The sequence below is a fragment of the Alligator sinensis genome, unplaced genomic scaffold (genome assembly GCF_000455745.1).
Source record: "Alligator sinensis unplaced genomic scaffold, ASM45574v1 scaffold662_1, whole genome shotgun sequence".
In the NCBI taxonomy this organism is placed as follows: Eukaryota; Metazoa; Chordata; order Crocodylia; family Alligatoridae; genus Alligator; species Alligator sinensis.
In genome coordinates, this window is record NW_005843130.1 from 122556 (window position 1) to 139347 (window position 16792).

Below are 16792 nucleotides of genomic sequence, written 5' to 3' on the forward strand. Positions count from 1 at the left end.
TTTATATAATGCTTAAAAGTAAAAAGGAAGAAATACTTTGTCTATTCTTATTCAAGCTGTTTTCTATTTATTATCACTGTAATACAATGGTAAGGGCACAGCATGAACTGATAAAAGCCAGAAATCCTCAGTTAAGAATGAAACTAAATCCTCAGCTCACTGTTGTTCCCAGGTACAATAGGAATCTGAGAAGAGTTGGGTGATTTTTATAGGGTGTGCTGTATCTCCTGCAATAGGTAGGCACAAAACGACAATTTAAGGTGATAGTCCTGCAAGTTGCTCTGCCAGGACCAAACCCCATGTCTGCACAAAGTTCCCTTGCTGTCAGTGCGGCTCTGTAAAAACGTACCCACATGGAAGAACTTGCACGGTTGCAGTTAAGTGTACGATCTTGATTCCTAGGCTCTTTCAGTAAAACTCGGCTATGGAAAATCTGGATGGCTAGTGCGATTTAAAAACCCATGTTGCCTAGGTTTCTACTGTGATTTAAAACCCATATTGCCTAGTCAAACTAATGTTTAAGTGTGCTGTCAAACTCAGCTCTATGGCCTACATAGACAAATACTAATTCTCAGTTTCTGAGCTCATCAGTGTTACCCTCAAAGGTTTGAAGTTAATATTTTAATTTTATATTTAATTTAATATTCAGGCTACAGCATGATAAACAAAAATACTGTGAATGCTCTTTATAGTACAGTAAAAGCTATGTTATCCGGCACTTTACCATCCGGAATGCTTGATTAACCGGCATCTGTCCCACCATGGCACTTCCGGTTTCGCCACCACAAGCCAAGTCCCACTTCTTTCTCATGGACCATGGCTTGGGGCAAAGCAGCCTGCCCTTCCCTGTTCCCCGGCACCCTGACGCCAGGGAGTGAAAGCCCTGGCGCACTGGATGTAGTGGGGAGGGGCAGCGGCCTGAACAGGCAGACGCCTCCAACCTGCCAGGCTGGAGATGCATATAACTCTCAGATAACTAGCATATTTGATTAATCAGCACCCCCCATTCCCCATGGATGCCGGATAACAGAGCTTTTACTGTAGACGGGTATTCATTTATCTATGGGCCACTCTAAAAACTTCCCTACTTACAATAATATAGTTCTTTCAGTATTTCATCTATTTTTAATTATACATATATAAAAATAATCTGTGGAAACCACCTTTTCTGTGGCTCCTCAGGATTACTACCATCTGCCATGTAAATTTTTAAGTCATACCTGAATAATCCAAATCAGTCAGCAATTTTTTTTTTAATTTGGCTACAGGAAACTTCAGATTAAGAAGTCATTATTACATACACATTTTGAGTGGATTATCCATATCTGCCTCTGTTTAAATACATTTTAAAAATAAACACCCAGTAAACCATAATGATTGTTTTTTTCTCTGAAATGTTTTAAAGACCATCTTTTTTAAAACCTTTACTCACCCATTTAATTGTAACCTGTTTTGTGCTTTTCTGCATAGTATAAATATATGCTTTGTATCGGTAACAAAAGCTTGCTGTGTGTTTCCCAAACTTCTTAGCTATGCCATTTAAAAATTTATTACAAAAATATTTCAATTTCATTTTAGGTGGATTGTTTCTCAAACTCCTTTCCTAAAACAGAAGCTATGTTTTCAGTTTTGCAAGCATAAAATGTATCCTTGATTGGTCAATTTCTCTTTTTTTCATTCTTATACATTGAAATCAGTTGGAGAGTCTACAGGTAAACATGAACTTCTTAACTGAAGCTTAGAACAATTTATTTTTGTTTAAAATGTAACATTTCTAATAATTTATAATGGCAACATTGGAAAGCCCTTAACAGTAATAGAGCACTTATTTTCAATAAGAATACAAAAATGACTTAATCGAGATTGGAGTCAAAATTAGATATTTGACATCAGTATTCCAAACACTACAGTTTGACCAGTGAGAGAGAAATCTGGTTCACATCAACTCACATGCAGGTTTATTTATAATCTGGTAGTTTATTCTTTTTAGTTTGAAGCAGCTGATTACATTTAATTTTTTTTCTATTGTCAACTCTAAACCCATTAATCAGATGAAATGAAAATAAGTCCCTTGGTGGGTGCCTACCAAAAGTATAGCAGTGAAGGAGGAAAACTTGATGTCATTTGTTGGATTCTGACTTTTATTTTGAAGTGAAGATTCACAATTATTAAAATTTAGACAAGTATGGCATGAGTTTCAGCCCTTCCCTCTCAAATAGCAGGCTGTCAGCTGTATGCTAATGAGTTGAACAATTAAAACACCATCCTCTCTGGCCCTACTGATCTGGCCACTCTACTGAGACAAAGAACTGTGTACACCTGTTGTGCATGTGGATGGTCCCATTCTAATGTGTTACAATGATTAAAGTAAAAGCTAGAGGAGTATGGTGAGCAAGGGTTAAACAGGACAGCGGTGACTGTGAAACTTAAATTTTCCAGGAAATATAAGAGGAACATTTGTGAAAGGAATCAAGTTACAAAGAGAGTTCTGCTAACTTCATTATGCTGAAATATTCCAGATTGCATGCTTCAAACTATTCCCATTCTTCTCTTGCGTGATATAAAAGGATGGGTTTTTTCCTTTTTGCTAAATGTGTAAATAATGGAAATGACTCTACTGCAAAGCAGATGCTTTTGGTTTGCTTCTGATGATATAGTTATTTTACATGTATTTGTGTAAGGGGCATATTTATAGCTGCAATGCAAAGAATGTACTGACACAGTTTTGGAGGGCCTTGGGGGGACTGGAGAGTCTTAACAAGGTATTTCCATTTGGAGTGCTCATTACTAAAAATATGTCAAGTTTTCATTTACATTAAAAAGAAGCCGTCTCTAAAAGTCTACATTTAAAAGCACCAGTGAGATTAAATTGTTGGAGTTAAGAATCAGTTTTAAGAAGTGCTGCAAGGTTTTCACTTCTCCCTAGAGCCTGTTCTTTTGAGGCTTGGTATCAGTGGGAGTTGAAGGCTGTAAGCACCTTTCAGGAACTCTAGGATCAGTCCTTAAATAAGAATTCCAGTGATGGGTTGTGGGTCTATATAACTCATGCTTAAAAGGAAGGCAGTGAAAGAACTAAAGTACAGCTAGAAAAATTAATCTGTTATTTTGGGTCTAAATGTTTTTAGGTTTGTTATTTTTGAGCAGTTAACATTTAATTTGCCTTCATGGTTACTGTAAACTTTTACTTGGATATGTATTGTTAGTTCTCACAAAAAGAGATGTTAGCTTTCATTCAGTTGGTACATTAAGTTGACATCACATGCTGAAACCAGAATTGCTGATGTGAGAGGCAGTTTGGTAATATAAAATATTTTAAATAAGTAAATATTTTGCTGTAAACCTTGTTAGCCTCAGTTGTTTTTGTTGGATTTGTGAGCATCCATTACCAGGAACTGGAACATGGACTTAAATTCAGCCCTTTTTATTTCCAATCTATTTTCTGAATCTGTCAGAATTAATCTGTCAGTCTGTCATCTTTAGATTAGCCCTTGATTTTTAGAGGTGCCAAGAATCTGGCAGCTGTTAGGTTATGTTTGTATGCAGCTTGGAGAATTTTTTTGCGATGCTTTTTGTAAATAGGCTTTAGAGCTAACCTGCCCCTAAAGCCTTTCAGCAGCCTGTAGCTTGAATAAAAGCACCCTCATGTGTTAGGATTAAGCATAACCAGGAGAAACAAATCAAACACAGAGCCTCTAAGGCAAAATTCAGCAAAGGCTTTTATTTTTAAAAAAGCCTGATCTTAGCAGCGCGTTTCATATTATAATATTGTGAAGAGAATTGTTTATTTTGTAGGCTAAAATACCACGGCCTGTGCCTGTCTGCTACTGCTGAAGACCGTCACAAAGTTCACAGTGGCTGCAGTTTCAGTAGAACTGAGATCTCTAGGAGAACTTCCTCACAAATAAGCACCATCACATTCAAAAGGAAAAAATATATATACCGTAAATGGCACTAGGCTGTTCTGAAGTGTATGATGAATGGTTGAATACAAACCAATCTATAAAAAAAACAGACCAGAATGGCCTGGTAGTAGCTTTCAAAATTTTTTTAATTAATTAATTAATTTATTTATTTATTTATTTTTAAATACTTTTCTTGTTCCTGTGTGTTAGCTCACAGGAAACTGTATATTAAACAAAGGATAAACTTGCATAAGGGTATTTATCTCTCTCTGGGTAAAACCCATACTAAGACATGAAAGGTAAAAGCTGCATTAATTACTCAAGAGGGATTCAAAGCTCAGCAGTTTACTGGGATTGAAGGATTTATTGAAAAACAGTGGTTCTCATGTGTAACTCCAGGCAATAAACCTATTTAATTAAAGGCTTAATCTTCTAGTTGACATGTTTGCTACTGTTCCAATAAAAAGCTTCATCTGTAGCCAATTTTTGTAACATACAATAATAGCAGAATTCTTGTTCATTTTTCCTCTTAGGGTTTGTTTTGTTTTGGTTTTTTTTAACTGTTCTTTGAATTGCTTTGGTTATATTTTAAAATAAAATGTTTCTAAATATTCTGTACATTTGGGAATCAGAACCTTTAATGAAGCAGTTTTGAGGTTCATTGTTTTTAAACTAGAGCTGCATTTCTCATACCTCTTTGTAAAGCTTGTTCCAAAAGAAAGTATTTAAATTGTAGGAATAGAATTGTCCTACTGCATGGCTTTTCCTAAAGATTTTGCCTTAAATCTGTGTGTGTGTATGTTCACATGTGTTATCTGCATGTTAAATATAAATAGTTCAAGTTCATGCAAAATCTGCAAAAACAAAAAAAAAATGTTTTTAAGTCTAATCATTCTTATGTTTATATCAATTTAGAAGTATATTCACTTTTGTATATTCACCTCTTGTTAAGAGCATGTATTGGAAATACCCACAGGACAACGAAAATGGCAGAGGAGCAGGGATTCTCTCGTGTGATAACAAACTGTAGTGTGACTGATATTGCTTTATTAAGCCTAAAAAGGAGTGAAATGAAAAATTACTTACTGAAGTGTATAAAATAATGATATTGTGAAAACAGACTATATTCTTTAATCCTATTTCATAAAAGAAGAAGGGTCTAAATGGTAAAACAAACAAACAACCCCCAGTGTTCATGCCACAGGAGGTCAGAACCATTAATTTGGCAGGATTTCCTTTAAAGAACACAGTTTTATGAGTGTTAAAGTTCACAGCTTTGCATGCTGAAGAAGATCCAAGGGAAATCAAATCTTATGCCTCAGGGCAGAGGATCAGGAGGAAAAAATGACTCCTCTGTAGTTTGACATTGAAAAATTTGCTAAGTCATTCTATGGTTACAGTCAAGTTTTGGTCAGTGTATGGGCTGAATAATTTTATCCAGTATGGTGTGGCCCAGTGTAATGGTAAAATTCAACTGTATCTTTCCTACTCTGAACCAGTATTATAATTTGGGTCCTCAGCCTTTTAAATATGTAGGGTGCCTATATGTGAGCAGGGAGGCTGCTCCAACACATTAATTTCAGCACATCAGAGCAGACTTGATTTAAATGAGTCTGTTGGAGTGTGGCAATTACCGTGCTCCAGCAGCCTCCAGCTTCTCGTGTCAGCATCCCTGCTGTTCCAAATGACAACAGAAGCGCTTTACCTAATGCTTGTTCAATGAGCTTTAGATAAAGTGCCCTGACGACATTTTGAAGTGTGGTGACATGATACATGAGATGCTCCAGGTGCTTTAATTAGAGTGGCTCTTGGAGCCCCCAGTATATGTATATATGCCCTTAAACTTTACTCACAGGAGTTGTCCCATCAGTGTATCTAAGAGTGTTGGAAGCATGCACAGTGGCATTTTTTGAATACTTTTTCTACAAGGTCAAGGCCTGTTCAGTTTACAGATATTTTGTATGCAGAAAAATCTGTCTTGTAGAGTATGTTCATATCTCAATTCTCAGTACTTTTGGCTACAGGAAAACTATTTGGGGTTTGTTTTTTTTAAAGTTTTACATCTCTGGGAAATAACATGCTTGTATCTTACATCAGGGATTAGCATTAACTTACAAATGTGAACTTTTTCCTGGGTTTGAACCTTTGATAGGAGCACATTTGCTTTTCTTTGCTTCAGGTTGGAACTCATCGGGAAGAAGGTGTCAGCCTCAACAGCAATCATTCAGTCCTGCCCAGTACAGTGTCTGCTCAGAGCACAGAGCTAAATCATAAAACACAAGAAAGCTATAGAGGTAACTATCCTGTAGAACTCGGTGGCAAAGTAAGATATTTTTGTACTCAGAGGTCATCAAGGCTGTAGAACTAAATCAGTATGCAAAAGAACGAGTAGGTGATTTAGGCAACAATGTGACATAGGACTTTGTTTCTGTTACTTTAGATTGTTAATTACTATATTTGCCAACTTCTTTATATTCCTTGAAGAATTCTAAGGGTATTCTTACTTCTTACTTATTTCTATCCAAATTCCACACAAGAGCTCGCATCACAGCTACCACTCTGTCAACTACATTGAATTGACCAGAACTTCTTTTTCAGTATTTGAGTGCCAGTGGAAAATCAGCTAGGAGGGTCGCTGTTGAGTGGCCTTTTCACAGATGCGAACTGTGTAACTCAAAGCAGACCTGTAGTTCAGTATGCGGCCAATAAATATGGAAAGCCAAAATCTAGCATGGAGTGGCTCCCTAAATTCTTAGCTTGAAAAGTTAAGAGTTCACGGTTTACTCAATGCGTGCAGTATTCCCTAGCCGCTTCCCTGAAAACACCATCGTTATCCAATCTCGCCCTCCTTAAAAGACTGTCTGTGCTGTGACTTGTTCTGATTTGGAGTCTACAGCACTAACTGCATATGTTCCATAATTGTTCCACCATCAGCTCTCTTGCTTCACAACTTCCTTTGCAGGGAGCTAGTAGCCTTTATCCTAGCTCAGGCTTTCCTACATGCTAATAATATTTCTTTTCACCAAACCTCCAAGTCATATGCCAAATCACTGTCCTGAAATATAATACAGTACTTTTATTTGCAGCCAACTTTCACCTTTTACTGTACAAGTCGTGTGTTAGCTTTCAGCAGAGTAGTGTAGTCCCAGCTGCTTCTTTCCTTAGCGAGAAGCATAGGTCTATCTTTTCTCCCCTGCTCATCCAAACCCAGAAAGGTTGCTAACCAAATACGAATCATCTTCCCATAATGTCAGTGTGGCGTATGAACCTAGGTATCATATAGGAGTTGTTTGTGTTGGCTAATTTGTCATGTCCTTTTTCAGAAGAGCAACTTTAGAGCTCTGACCTGTCACACGCAAATTAAATATATAGCTGATAGACAACTCAGATTAAAGCTTCTTAGCCAAACTTGACCACTCCTCCAGCTGAACAACAGAATACAAGAAAAATGAAATAAATGTCCAGCCACCCATGGACATCAGTCCTCACATAGATCACTAAGGAATAACCCCTTAGGAATTCCCTAAGGAATAACTAAATAGTCTTATAACATGCTTCATAGGTCAACAAGTGTAGGCTACATTGGAGCAAGGGACTGGGGACTGAATTACGAAATCAAGAGCTCTTCAGAGAGAGTTAGGCAGAAGGTGGGGTAGAGTGGCACCTTAGAGTAATGATTCTCAACAAAAGTGCTGCAGCATCCTAGGGATCCCTTTAAGGTTGCTGCACTGCTTTAGCACAGTTGGTTGTGCAAAAACATACACGATTCACAAGATAAACCCAGAGATTTTGAATAGGAATCCTGAGTATCAAAAGGTTTTTGACCTGTTGTGGTCATTCTGAGTTCTTTGCAACAGGTAATGCTCTACAGTTTTTCCATAATCAAGAAATGAGTGAAAGCTAAAAGCCAATGGGTGTCTTGAATCTAAAAAGGTTGAAAACTACTGACTTAGAGACTAACTGGTTCAGAGAGACTTGCCTCTCAAAAGCTTATGCCTCTCTGAATCAGTTAATATCTACAGTTCCACCCCGCTTTATCTTCTCCCTGACTTCAGGCTAACACAGCTAACCACCTCTCTGCTCTGAGAAAGTTATTTATGTAGTAGCTTGCCCGACAAATCAGTTACAACCAGTAATGAGTCAAATTCAGTTACAATCCTGTTAAACTTCCAAAATGTTTCCATCTATTTTTACCAGCTATATTATCAAATTAGCACTGAAGTCACTGATCTGTACAGATGCTGTGGAACTGGGTCAAAGCAACGTGTGGTTGCTTCCAGTAGAGTGTGGTTTTGGGGGTTTTTCCATGTCTGTCAGTGCCCATAATGTCCACATTTGCAGTGTGCTGCTACTCCCATTGTAACCACCTCCCTCCTGCTAATTTCTGGCTTCTAAGTTACCCAATATTTGTTTGAGATGCTCCTAATAGATGTTAAAGCATAAGGAAGTGCTTGCTGTGATTTTAATTTATACTGAGCTCTGTTTGTTTATAGCATTATCAGGTGGTTTGCAGAGCCAGTCTGTGGCCATAGGTCCAACAGAAATTAAGTCTGAACATAAGGAGAAAGATGAAAATATACACGAACCTCCCTCATCTGATGATATGAAGTCAGATGATGAATCCTCCCAGAAGGATATCAAAGTTTCATCTAGAGGAAGAACAAGGTATGCTATTAGCATATAAGCATAGAAATCTGACATGCATCTGTTTGCAGCTCACACTATGTTGCATTATGTCCTCACCATTGATACCTTTGAATTCAGTTCCAAAACTTCCTTTTTCTCTCACATCAACTATCTTTATGGTTTTTCTCCCAAGCCAGGGGTTAATACTCAAAGACACTAACTCAGAAATGACAACTCTTGTCCTATCTGTTGTTTGTACCTCAAGATGAAGAACTGATCAGAAGTTTGGATAAAGGACTTTTTAAAATGACTAAGACTGAAATGTGTAACTGTTTGGACTAAAATATTCACTATATCATGCAGCACACATTATAACAATTACTGGCATTTGTACATAGAGGAATCTTAAAGTGTTCAGTTTAATAACATACAGAGTAAACAGTAGAGGGTTTTAAATTCTTATTTTGTATTCTTTTTGGAATTTCATGATTATCCTGTCCAGAGTGTCTATAGCTATTTAGCATCAGTTTGGAGTGGAGTAAGAAGAAAATCCTTAGCTGCAAATTTCCCCCTGAATCTACCCAAACAGGTTTAACAGGAAAAAAACATATTTTTCTCAAAATGATTAATTTAATTTAAGTTAGATACTACTTGTGAATTTTAATACAGTTACGATACAAAATCTAGTAGATGATACGTAATCTCCGAATGCAATAGAGTATCAGCCAGCCAGCTAGCAAGGCAGCATTTTTTATTACAGCTACTTGTGAACGGACACTGTATATATAAATATTACTTAATGCAAAGAAAATTCTACAGCTAAAAGTTACTGAATACATCTTTTCAGTCAAGTAATAGCTCATAAGAGTGGCACCAGAAATGTCCAGGTATTTTTATTAATTAGTCACTTGAATATTCTTCATTAATATTTTAGATCATGCCACTTGTATGCTTTTAATATGAAGTGGGAAACAGTTTAAAATGAGTCAGAGGAATTTTGATCCAGCACGGACATTTTAGGTTTGTCATTTGCCACGTACACTTGTGAAGTTCAGACCTAAAATACACCTAGACCTCCAGAAAATGTTGAGTGTACCCGTATCTTCCCTCTTGTCTTCCAGCAGTACTAATGAAGATGAAGATTTAAACCCAGAGCAGAAGATAGAAAGGGAGAAAGAAAGGAGAATGGCAAATAATGCTAGAGAACGCTTGCGTGTACGAGATATTAATGAAGCATTCAAAGAACTTGGCCGTATGTGTCAACTTCACCTGAAGAGTGAAAAACCACAGACAAAATTGCTTATTCTTCACCAAGCTGTGGCAGTCATCCTCAGTCTAGAGCAACAAGTCAGAGGTTAGTGGGCTTCTACTCTCTGACAAATAGTGAAGTGGCTTCATGTAACGGTTTGTAGCTTCCTTTACTGCTTCCATCTTGTTCCATATTTATATTTTCCTTCTAATGTATGTGGCAACTAACCATATGGACAGCTTGCTAAAAACATACTTGCCTTTATGTACAAATGTTAATGTTCCTTAAGAAAAGCAAGAAAGTATTCAAAATAAAATAGGGGCAGGATTCTTTAATCCTCTTTTCTGTGTTGCAGTTAGCCATTTCTGCTGGACATCTGAATTGGTTATTAGAAAGAAAAAAAAAAAAGATCCTGACTTGTAACAGGTGTGCACTTACCAGGATCAAATTTTACCAAAAGGAAAGGTTTATAACTTAAAGAATAATTGTATGTGGTTAATGGTAGGCAAGTGAGTTTGATTTAGATTTACTTAAGTTTAAAGTACACTATTTTATGCAGAGTAAATTTGAATAGTGTTTATCATTCCTTATAGCAAGAAAACCTAAAAGATATTTATAATTGCTTCCGTATTTTTATTATTTCACGTCCATCTGGCCAGCACGACATTGGTGTCGATGGTGTTAGAGAAATTGCACAGTAAAAGTAATCTGGTGGAATCCATGACAGGAAGGTTTCCTCCAGGGGTCCCAAAGAAGGAGACTGGGTGCTCAAGGTCATGCAGGATGTCCATGGCAGAGCAGGCAATTCCAGCAGCTTTACCAGTATTCCATCCTTACCCTCATCAGTTTATATCCCCCTGTTTCTTTTCTTTCCCTCCTGTGTACAATTTGTGCTTCTCCATAAAAGGCAATATCAGGTTCGGAGGGGAGGTGAGAAAGCACGGAATTGTTTGTAGACTGAGATGACTTTAAGGGGAAAAATAGAGGAAAAAAATATTGTTTTTCTTTTATTTCCCATTGTACAGTGTACAATTTGCTAAACTCTTATCAACAAATACACATCCATGTCATCCTATTGATGCCCCTTCTAGAGGTCATATTGAAAAACAGGTCTGGATAATACTGTCATTCTCCAGTGTTAATGGAACTACTATTGACCTTCATATCTAAGCTCCTTTTAAATTCATTAAAAAAACCCCCAATGAAATTAGATAGCAGAGCCAACTGTCTGTCTCATGAGACTACCACTTAATAGTCAGGTGAGTGCCCTCATTTTTTCTTCTCCCTTCAGGCTGGCTGAACACCTCTTCTTTATATTTTATTTCTCATCTGATGCATTTCCATCAGATGCAAATGTCTTCCAGGTGTAGATGATACAGAGGTGCCAACACTGGTGTCTCTGAATGACACTTCATGTTTTCTGTTGCTTCTATTGGTAACTTGCACTTTTTATTTTCATCTCCAGTGATGTTACCTATATTTTGTGTGTTTAGATCAAGATAATCATAGGACAAAGTGAATAAATTAATACCAGGCATAAGTACTTTATGTCAAGAATTTGACACTGTGCTTTGAGGCATTGCATTATTGATGCAGTGTTAATATAATTAAGTTACTATCAAACAGTATTGGATAAAATATAAGATTAAGGTAGAAACCATAGTGTTTAGCCTCCCGCTGACTTTCCCTTGGATAAATAATTTGGCCTGAAGATTGCTATACTTACTTTGAAGGCAAAGGCAAATATTACTAATAAAGTAGGAAGAAAATCCATCAACTGTTTTTGAGTTACATGAATATGGACTTGGAACTAACTCCTAGATCATCAAGTCTAGTCCGCTGCTACCATTGGCAACCGTGTCATATAATCCATGTCAAACTTCATCTGAAAACTAGTTGGCATTTTTGCCCTCCTGCACCTGTTTGAAAGCTGTTCCAGAACCTTACTCCTCTGATGATACAGACCTTTCTCTTTTCAGCCTCAGTTTAATCATGGCCAATTTACACTGATTTGATTTTGTGCCAGTGTTCCTTTTTAGCTTAAGTGGTGGTTCTTTGTTCCAGGTCTTTACCTCCTGATATACTTAAAGAGAAAACCATATCCTCTCTTGGCTCTCATTTGCTATGTGAAAGAAGCCAAACTTTCTTTAGTCTCTTTTCTTTGTTTCCCCGATCATCCTAGTGTCCTTCTATGTACCTGTTCCAGTTTGAATGTTTTTTTCTTGAACATGGGTAACCAGAATTGTACAAGGTACTCCCAAATGAGGTTTTATCCCTGCCTTGTTCAGTGATGTTAACCCTTCCCTGTCTTTACCAGAAATGTTGCTTCTGATGCATCCTAGGATCACATTTCACTTTCATGTCTGTCCTCACCTCAGTGGCTGTCAGGATCTTGAGACCAGTGTCATTTAAATTACAAACTACTTTGATTTGAAACCTTGACTGAAGACTGATGCATTTTTAGCTCCTGAAGCTGAATAGTGTTGGTTACTACCACTTTAAAGATTCCACATGATTAAATCTCCTTGAAAACACTAGGTCTGCTATAATTAAAAAAAATAAATTGCAATTCAGTAACCTTGTTATCATTTTTTGCTGCAGGCTCTTTGGGGCTCACTCATGCTTAGTGATGCCAAGGAGTGGCTTTTGCCAGTGAGTTTGGCAAAAGCAGAATCATGCACATTGTGTGTACAAGTTGCCCTCTCCTATCAGGTTGTCCATACTACTGTAGTTGCAGGTCAAAAGAGTTCTTCAGGTAGCTCAAGTAGGAATGCTTGGAGTGAGAGGATAAGGTTTTTCATAATGACTCTGCAGGTGTATGCAGTTTTAGTCTACAGAGAATGTTGTCTCTTCATAAGTTCATTTGGATCCATGTCCCAACCAAAACCATGTTTTTTTACTTCTTATGACCCCAAAGAGAGAAAAGGAAACCCTCATGTTTTCAGGTGTTTAGTTAACGTTCTATTTTTCTGAACTTTATCTGAAAACGTTGACTTAATTAAGTTACTGCTCTGAAATTAAAATGATTCTTTAAGAAACAAAAAGAATCATATTTGTCATCTTAGTCTGCCCGGTCAGCTTGTATTATGCTACCAAACTTGAAGCAAGGCAAATTCAGCTTTGACTCATGCAAGAAGCAATACAGGAAACAAACATTTAACAAGTTGCCATTATTTGAAAAATAAATCCAATTTCTGTCAATGAAGTTCCTGGAGGAAAGTATAAAAAAGGGAAACATTTGTGTTGGCAGCCTACAACATGGCTGGTGCTGACTTTCTAAAGTTAAAGGAAATATGGTCAAATTATTCGCCACCCTGGATGCCCCATCAGAATGGTCTCTTGGTCTGCAGGCCTCTTTTGCAGAGGTAGTAAGTAGAGGTGCACTGATTCATTGGTCCCATATCAGATCAGCACCAATATAGGGAAAATTGACAGTATCAGAAATTGGCTTTTTTTGCCTGATATGGCCAATAATGTGGCCGATAAACACCCTGTGCATGTGCACAGCCGGTGCATGCACATGGCCAGGAGCGCAGCCCGATAGCTTGGAGACCAGCATTTGTCTGGTAAGTCTGGTGTGGGGGAGGATATATGGAAGGGGCAGGCGCTACCAGGCTGGGGCGGGGCACAGGACAGAGCCACGGCTCATCGGGGGGCTTCTGCTGCTGCGCACACCCCAGGAGGGCATGGGGGGCATGTGTCCCCAGTTCGGGGTGGGGTGGGCTGCCACTGTGGGCTGGGGCAGCGCCAGCATCTTCCCGGTGTGGGCTGAGCCAGGCTGCACTTGGGGTGGGCAGCAGTGGCGTAGGGAGGGGGGCAACGGTGAATTTTGGGGTGGCTGTAGCCCCCTGCCAGCTCTGCCGCTGCTCCCTCCCAGCACTGCCCAGCCCAGCCCTCACTGGGCTACCCGCACCCTGCAGACGAACCCCTCACAGCTCTGTCCCCTGCTCTGTCCCGCTCTGGCTGAGCAGTGCCTGCCCCTGCCCCACTTCCTCCCTCACCACGGGGGCCTTGATCTACACCCCCATGCCCCTGATCTACACCCCCATGCCCCTGCCCTCCCCCCTCCCCTTCCCCCACACCAGACTTACCATCCCAATGCTGATCTCCAACCTGCCTGGCTGCATATCGGAATTGGATTGGTTTTGCTCCTTAAAAATTGGCCATTGGTATCGGCCCAAAAAATCTCTATCGGTGCACCCCTAGTACCAAGTAAGAAAAAGAGGTTGAATAGCCCAGGATTATGCAGGAAGTTCATGGGGAGCCAGCAGCACATTTTTGTCACTTAACAACACCAAGTGGCTTTTGAAAACCAAATGGCTGACCTGGCAACTTGAGAATTTGTAGGCAAGAATAGAGAATGAGTAACAGCATCACTGGCTGCCTGCAGACATTAAAAAAAAAAGAAAACAAACCCAAAAAACTGCACTTTACTCGGAAGAAGCAGTGCATTACTTCGACCCAGCTCTGCAGCATCTATATAGGGTGCTTCAGCAGGGCTTTTTGGTGCCTTTAGCTAAATCAGTCAGATTCAATCAGCTATTAGATAAAAGTGCCAAAAAAGCCCCACTAAAGCGCTCCATCTGTACAGGCATTGGGCGAGCTGGGTCCAACTAAGGCGCTGCCTCTTCTGGGCATGTGCAGGGCTTGGTGCAGGAATGTACTAAGCTTAAAGTAAAGTGCTGGGGGGTGGGGGGGTCTGAGGGGGTTGTTTTTTTAAACATCTGCAAGCCGCCACTATGGCTAACTCTTACCACTCTTGTTCCACTGCAGGGCTGGGAAGAAGGCAGTAGGTATATGATTGTCCATCAGGCAATATGATATCAACAGCATTGTCTTGACTTTAGCGCAGAAGCAAATGGCAAATGCCTAAATGTATTTATCCCTGTATGTTTGTAGCTTAGCAAGTTTCTTTGGTAACAGAGCCAGATTTTTAAGGTATTTAGATGCTTGCTTAAAGGTACAGATAGGTGGATATTGAGTTTTCAAAAGTGTTGAGTCTAGCAGAAGTACTAGCACTCCTGAGAACTCTCCTGGAAACCTGTCTAAATCTTTAAATGCCCAAATAATTCTAAACACCTTGTCTTAAAGATCAGTCTCTTGGAGAATGCTCAGGTCTCTTTAGTGCATTGCCTTGTTGTAAATAAGCAAATGTTCATACTCAGTATCAATATGTGGGATATCAATGGTAGTTTTTCTCATGTTACAGAGAGGAACCTAAACCCCAAAGCAGCCTGCCTTAAGAGAAGGGAAGAAGAAAAAGTTTCTGCCGTATCGGCAGAGCCACCAACACCACACCCAGGAAGCCACCCTGGGCTTAGTGAAACTACCAACCCTATGGGTCATATGTGAACCACCAGCCAGGTATGTCTCTTGTCTGTACAGAAGACCCCCTCCCCTGTCAGTGGTTTTACTGGCTATAACTTGTTTTGGTGTCTGAAGTTTGAAAGCCAGCAAAGACATAAATGTGTATTGTTCTCAGTAAGTGGAGTTGCCATTGGAACAAATTGCTAGATAAACCAAAAGTACTCAGTATTTTCAGTGCCCTTGCTTTATCAAAGTCATAATGCTCATGGCCAGCTCGGTGGTATTTATTTCTACCTACCACTCACACTGTATTTTATAAAGACATGAGATTGCATTTTAAAAGTACTGTGCATAGAATTTGTTTCACAGTTTCTGTTCACTTCAGCTAAAGGTGCTCTGGCATCTTGGAACCTTAAGAAAGTGTATCTGCAGCCGAGTCTGGGGGAACCAGTTCCCCTGTGCTGGGCTGCATGCTCACTGTTCAGGTTGCCAGCGAGCAGGGAACCGAGTCTAAGGCTTGGGTCGCTTCCCACACCAATAGTCATGCAGTTGGGATCAGAGGAATTTTATGCCTGATCCCAAACCTGCCATGCAAGTCTGGAGATTAAATTAGCATCTTCCAGGAGCCATATGTAGCACAAAACACTACTCTGGCTACATCTAAGCAGTGCAGGATGGTGCTGTGTTGAGACCATCCACCTTAGCTGTGCTCATGCTGGTGCCTGTGCCAGAAGCAATGTAGAAACATTTGTGTGGGGGGCAGTAAGCTCATTGAGGCTTAGAGCCTACTATGCCATGTGCAGCACTGCTAAAACAACTGCACCACTTGCAGTTGGGGGGCCCCAGTGAAGGATGTCTCAGTTCACATTGCTTTCACTGTAGAGACCACCCTTTGTGTCCCTTTAGTTTTCTTTAATTTCTTACCATTATGATAGTCCATTGATTTACAGGACAGCCTCTATGATGAATGTCCAATTTTTGGTAGGAAAAATGTTAGCTATACGTTCTCAGTAAATAGAAATCAACCCATTGATTATTTTTAAACCAGCTCTAATATTGCAGAGACTTATGGCTTCCTCCTTCCAAAGAATACATAAATATCATAATGTTCCTGATCACAGGAACTCAGCGCCCTTCTTAAAAGAATAATCTCTTAACGGATTGTCCACTTGCCACTTTGTCTACTTGCCTGTAGTTCCTATATTCTAGAAAGTCTGAAACAATTGTGTGTGTAAAGATGTATAACATGTAGTGGTCGTGTCCTTCTAAAGCAAACAAGCTTAATAAGCATTGAACAAGAAAGAAAGGTGTACTCTTCCTTTTTTTTTTTAAAGCAAAGCTATGTAAAATGGGTCGATCCTGGTTTCTGTATGTCATGATTAGCAGTCTTACTGCAGACATAACACGACTCTTTTCTGTGTTGCAATTAAAATAGATTTGATGGCTTAGTCCAATTGCTGGTAAATGTTAGGGATGTGCAAAGTGGGCCCTATTCGATTCAGATTCAGCCTCAATCGGACAGTGATTCAGTTTATTGATTTGGATCACTGTCCCTGATTCGATTCAGCTAAATCTGAAGATTCGATGCTGATTCAGGGAATCAGCGATTCGGACATAGACACAGCTTTAAATTTAGTTTTCTACATACCTCAAGGTACCAGCACAGCTCGTGAATGATGTGATGCTGGGATGGATGGAGCGTCCCACA

The 16792-nt window shown here is 39.3% G+C and overlaps 1 protein-coding gene across 1 annotated transcript in view; it reads left to right on the forward strand.

Annotated features, from left to right (window-relative positions):
- Window positions 1-16792, forward strand: part of TCF12 (transcription factor 12) — a 100489-nt gene that overhangs the window by 80646 nt on the left and 3051 nt on the right. The window contains exons 12-15 of the mRNA XM_025193907.1: window positions 6082-6196; window positions 8396-8567; window positions 9650-9882; window positions 14987-15141. Coding sequence (XP_025049692.1) covers window positions 6082-6196; window positions 8396-8567; window positions 9650-9882; window positions 14987-15129 — 663 coding nt within the window. The 3' untranslated portion in view covers window positions 15130-15141. The remainder of the gene's footprint in view (window positions 1-6081; window positions 6197-8395; window positions 8568-9649; window positions 9883-14986; window positions 15142-16792) is intronic.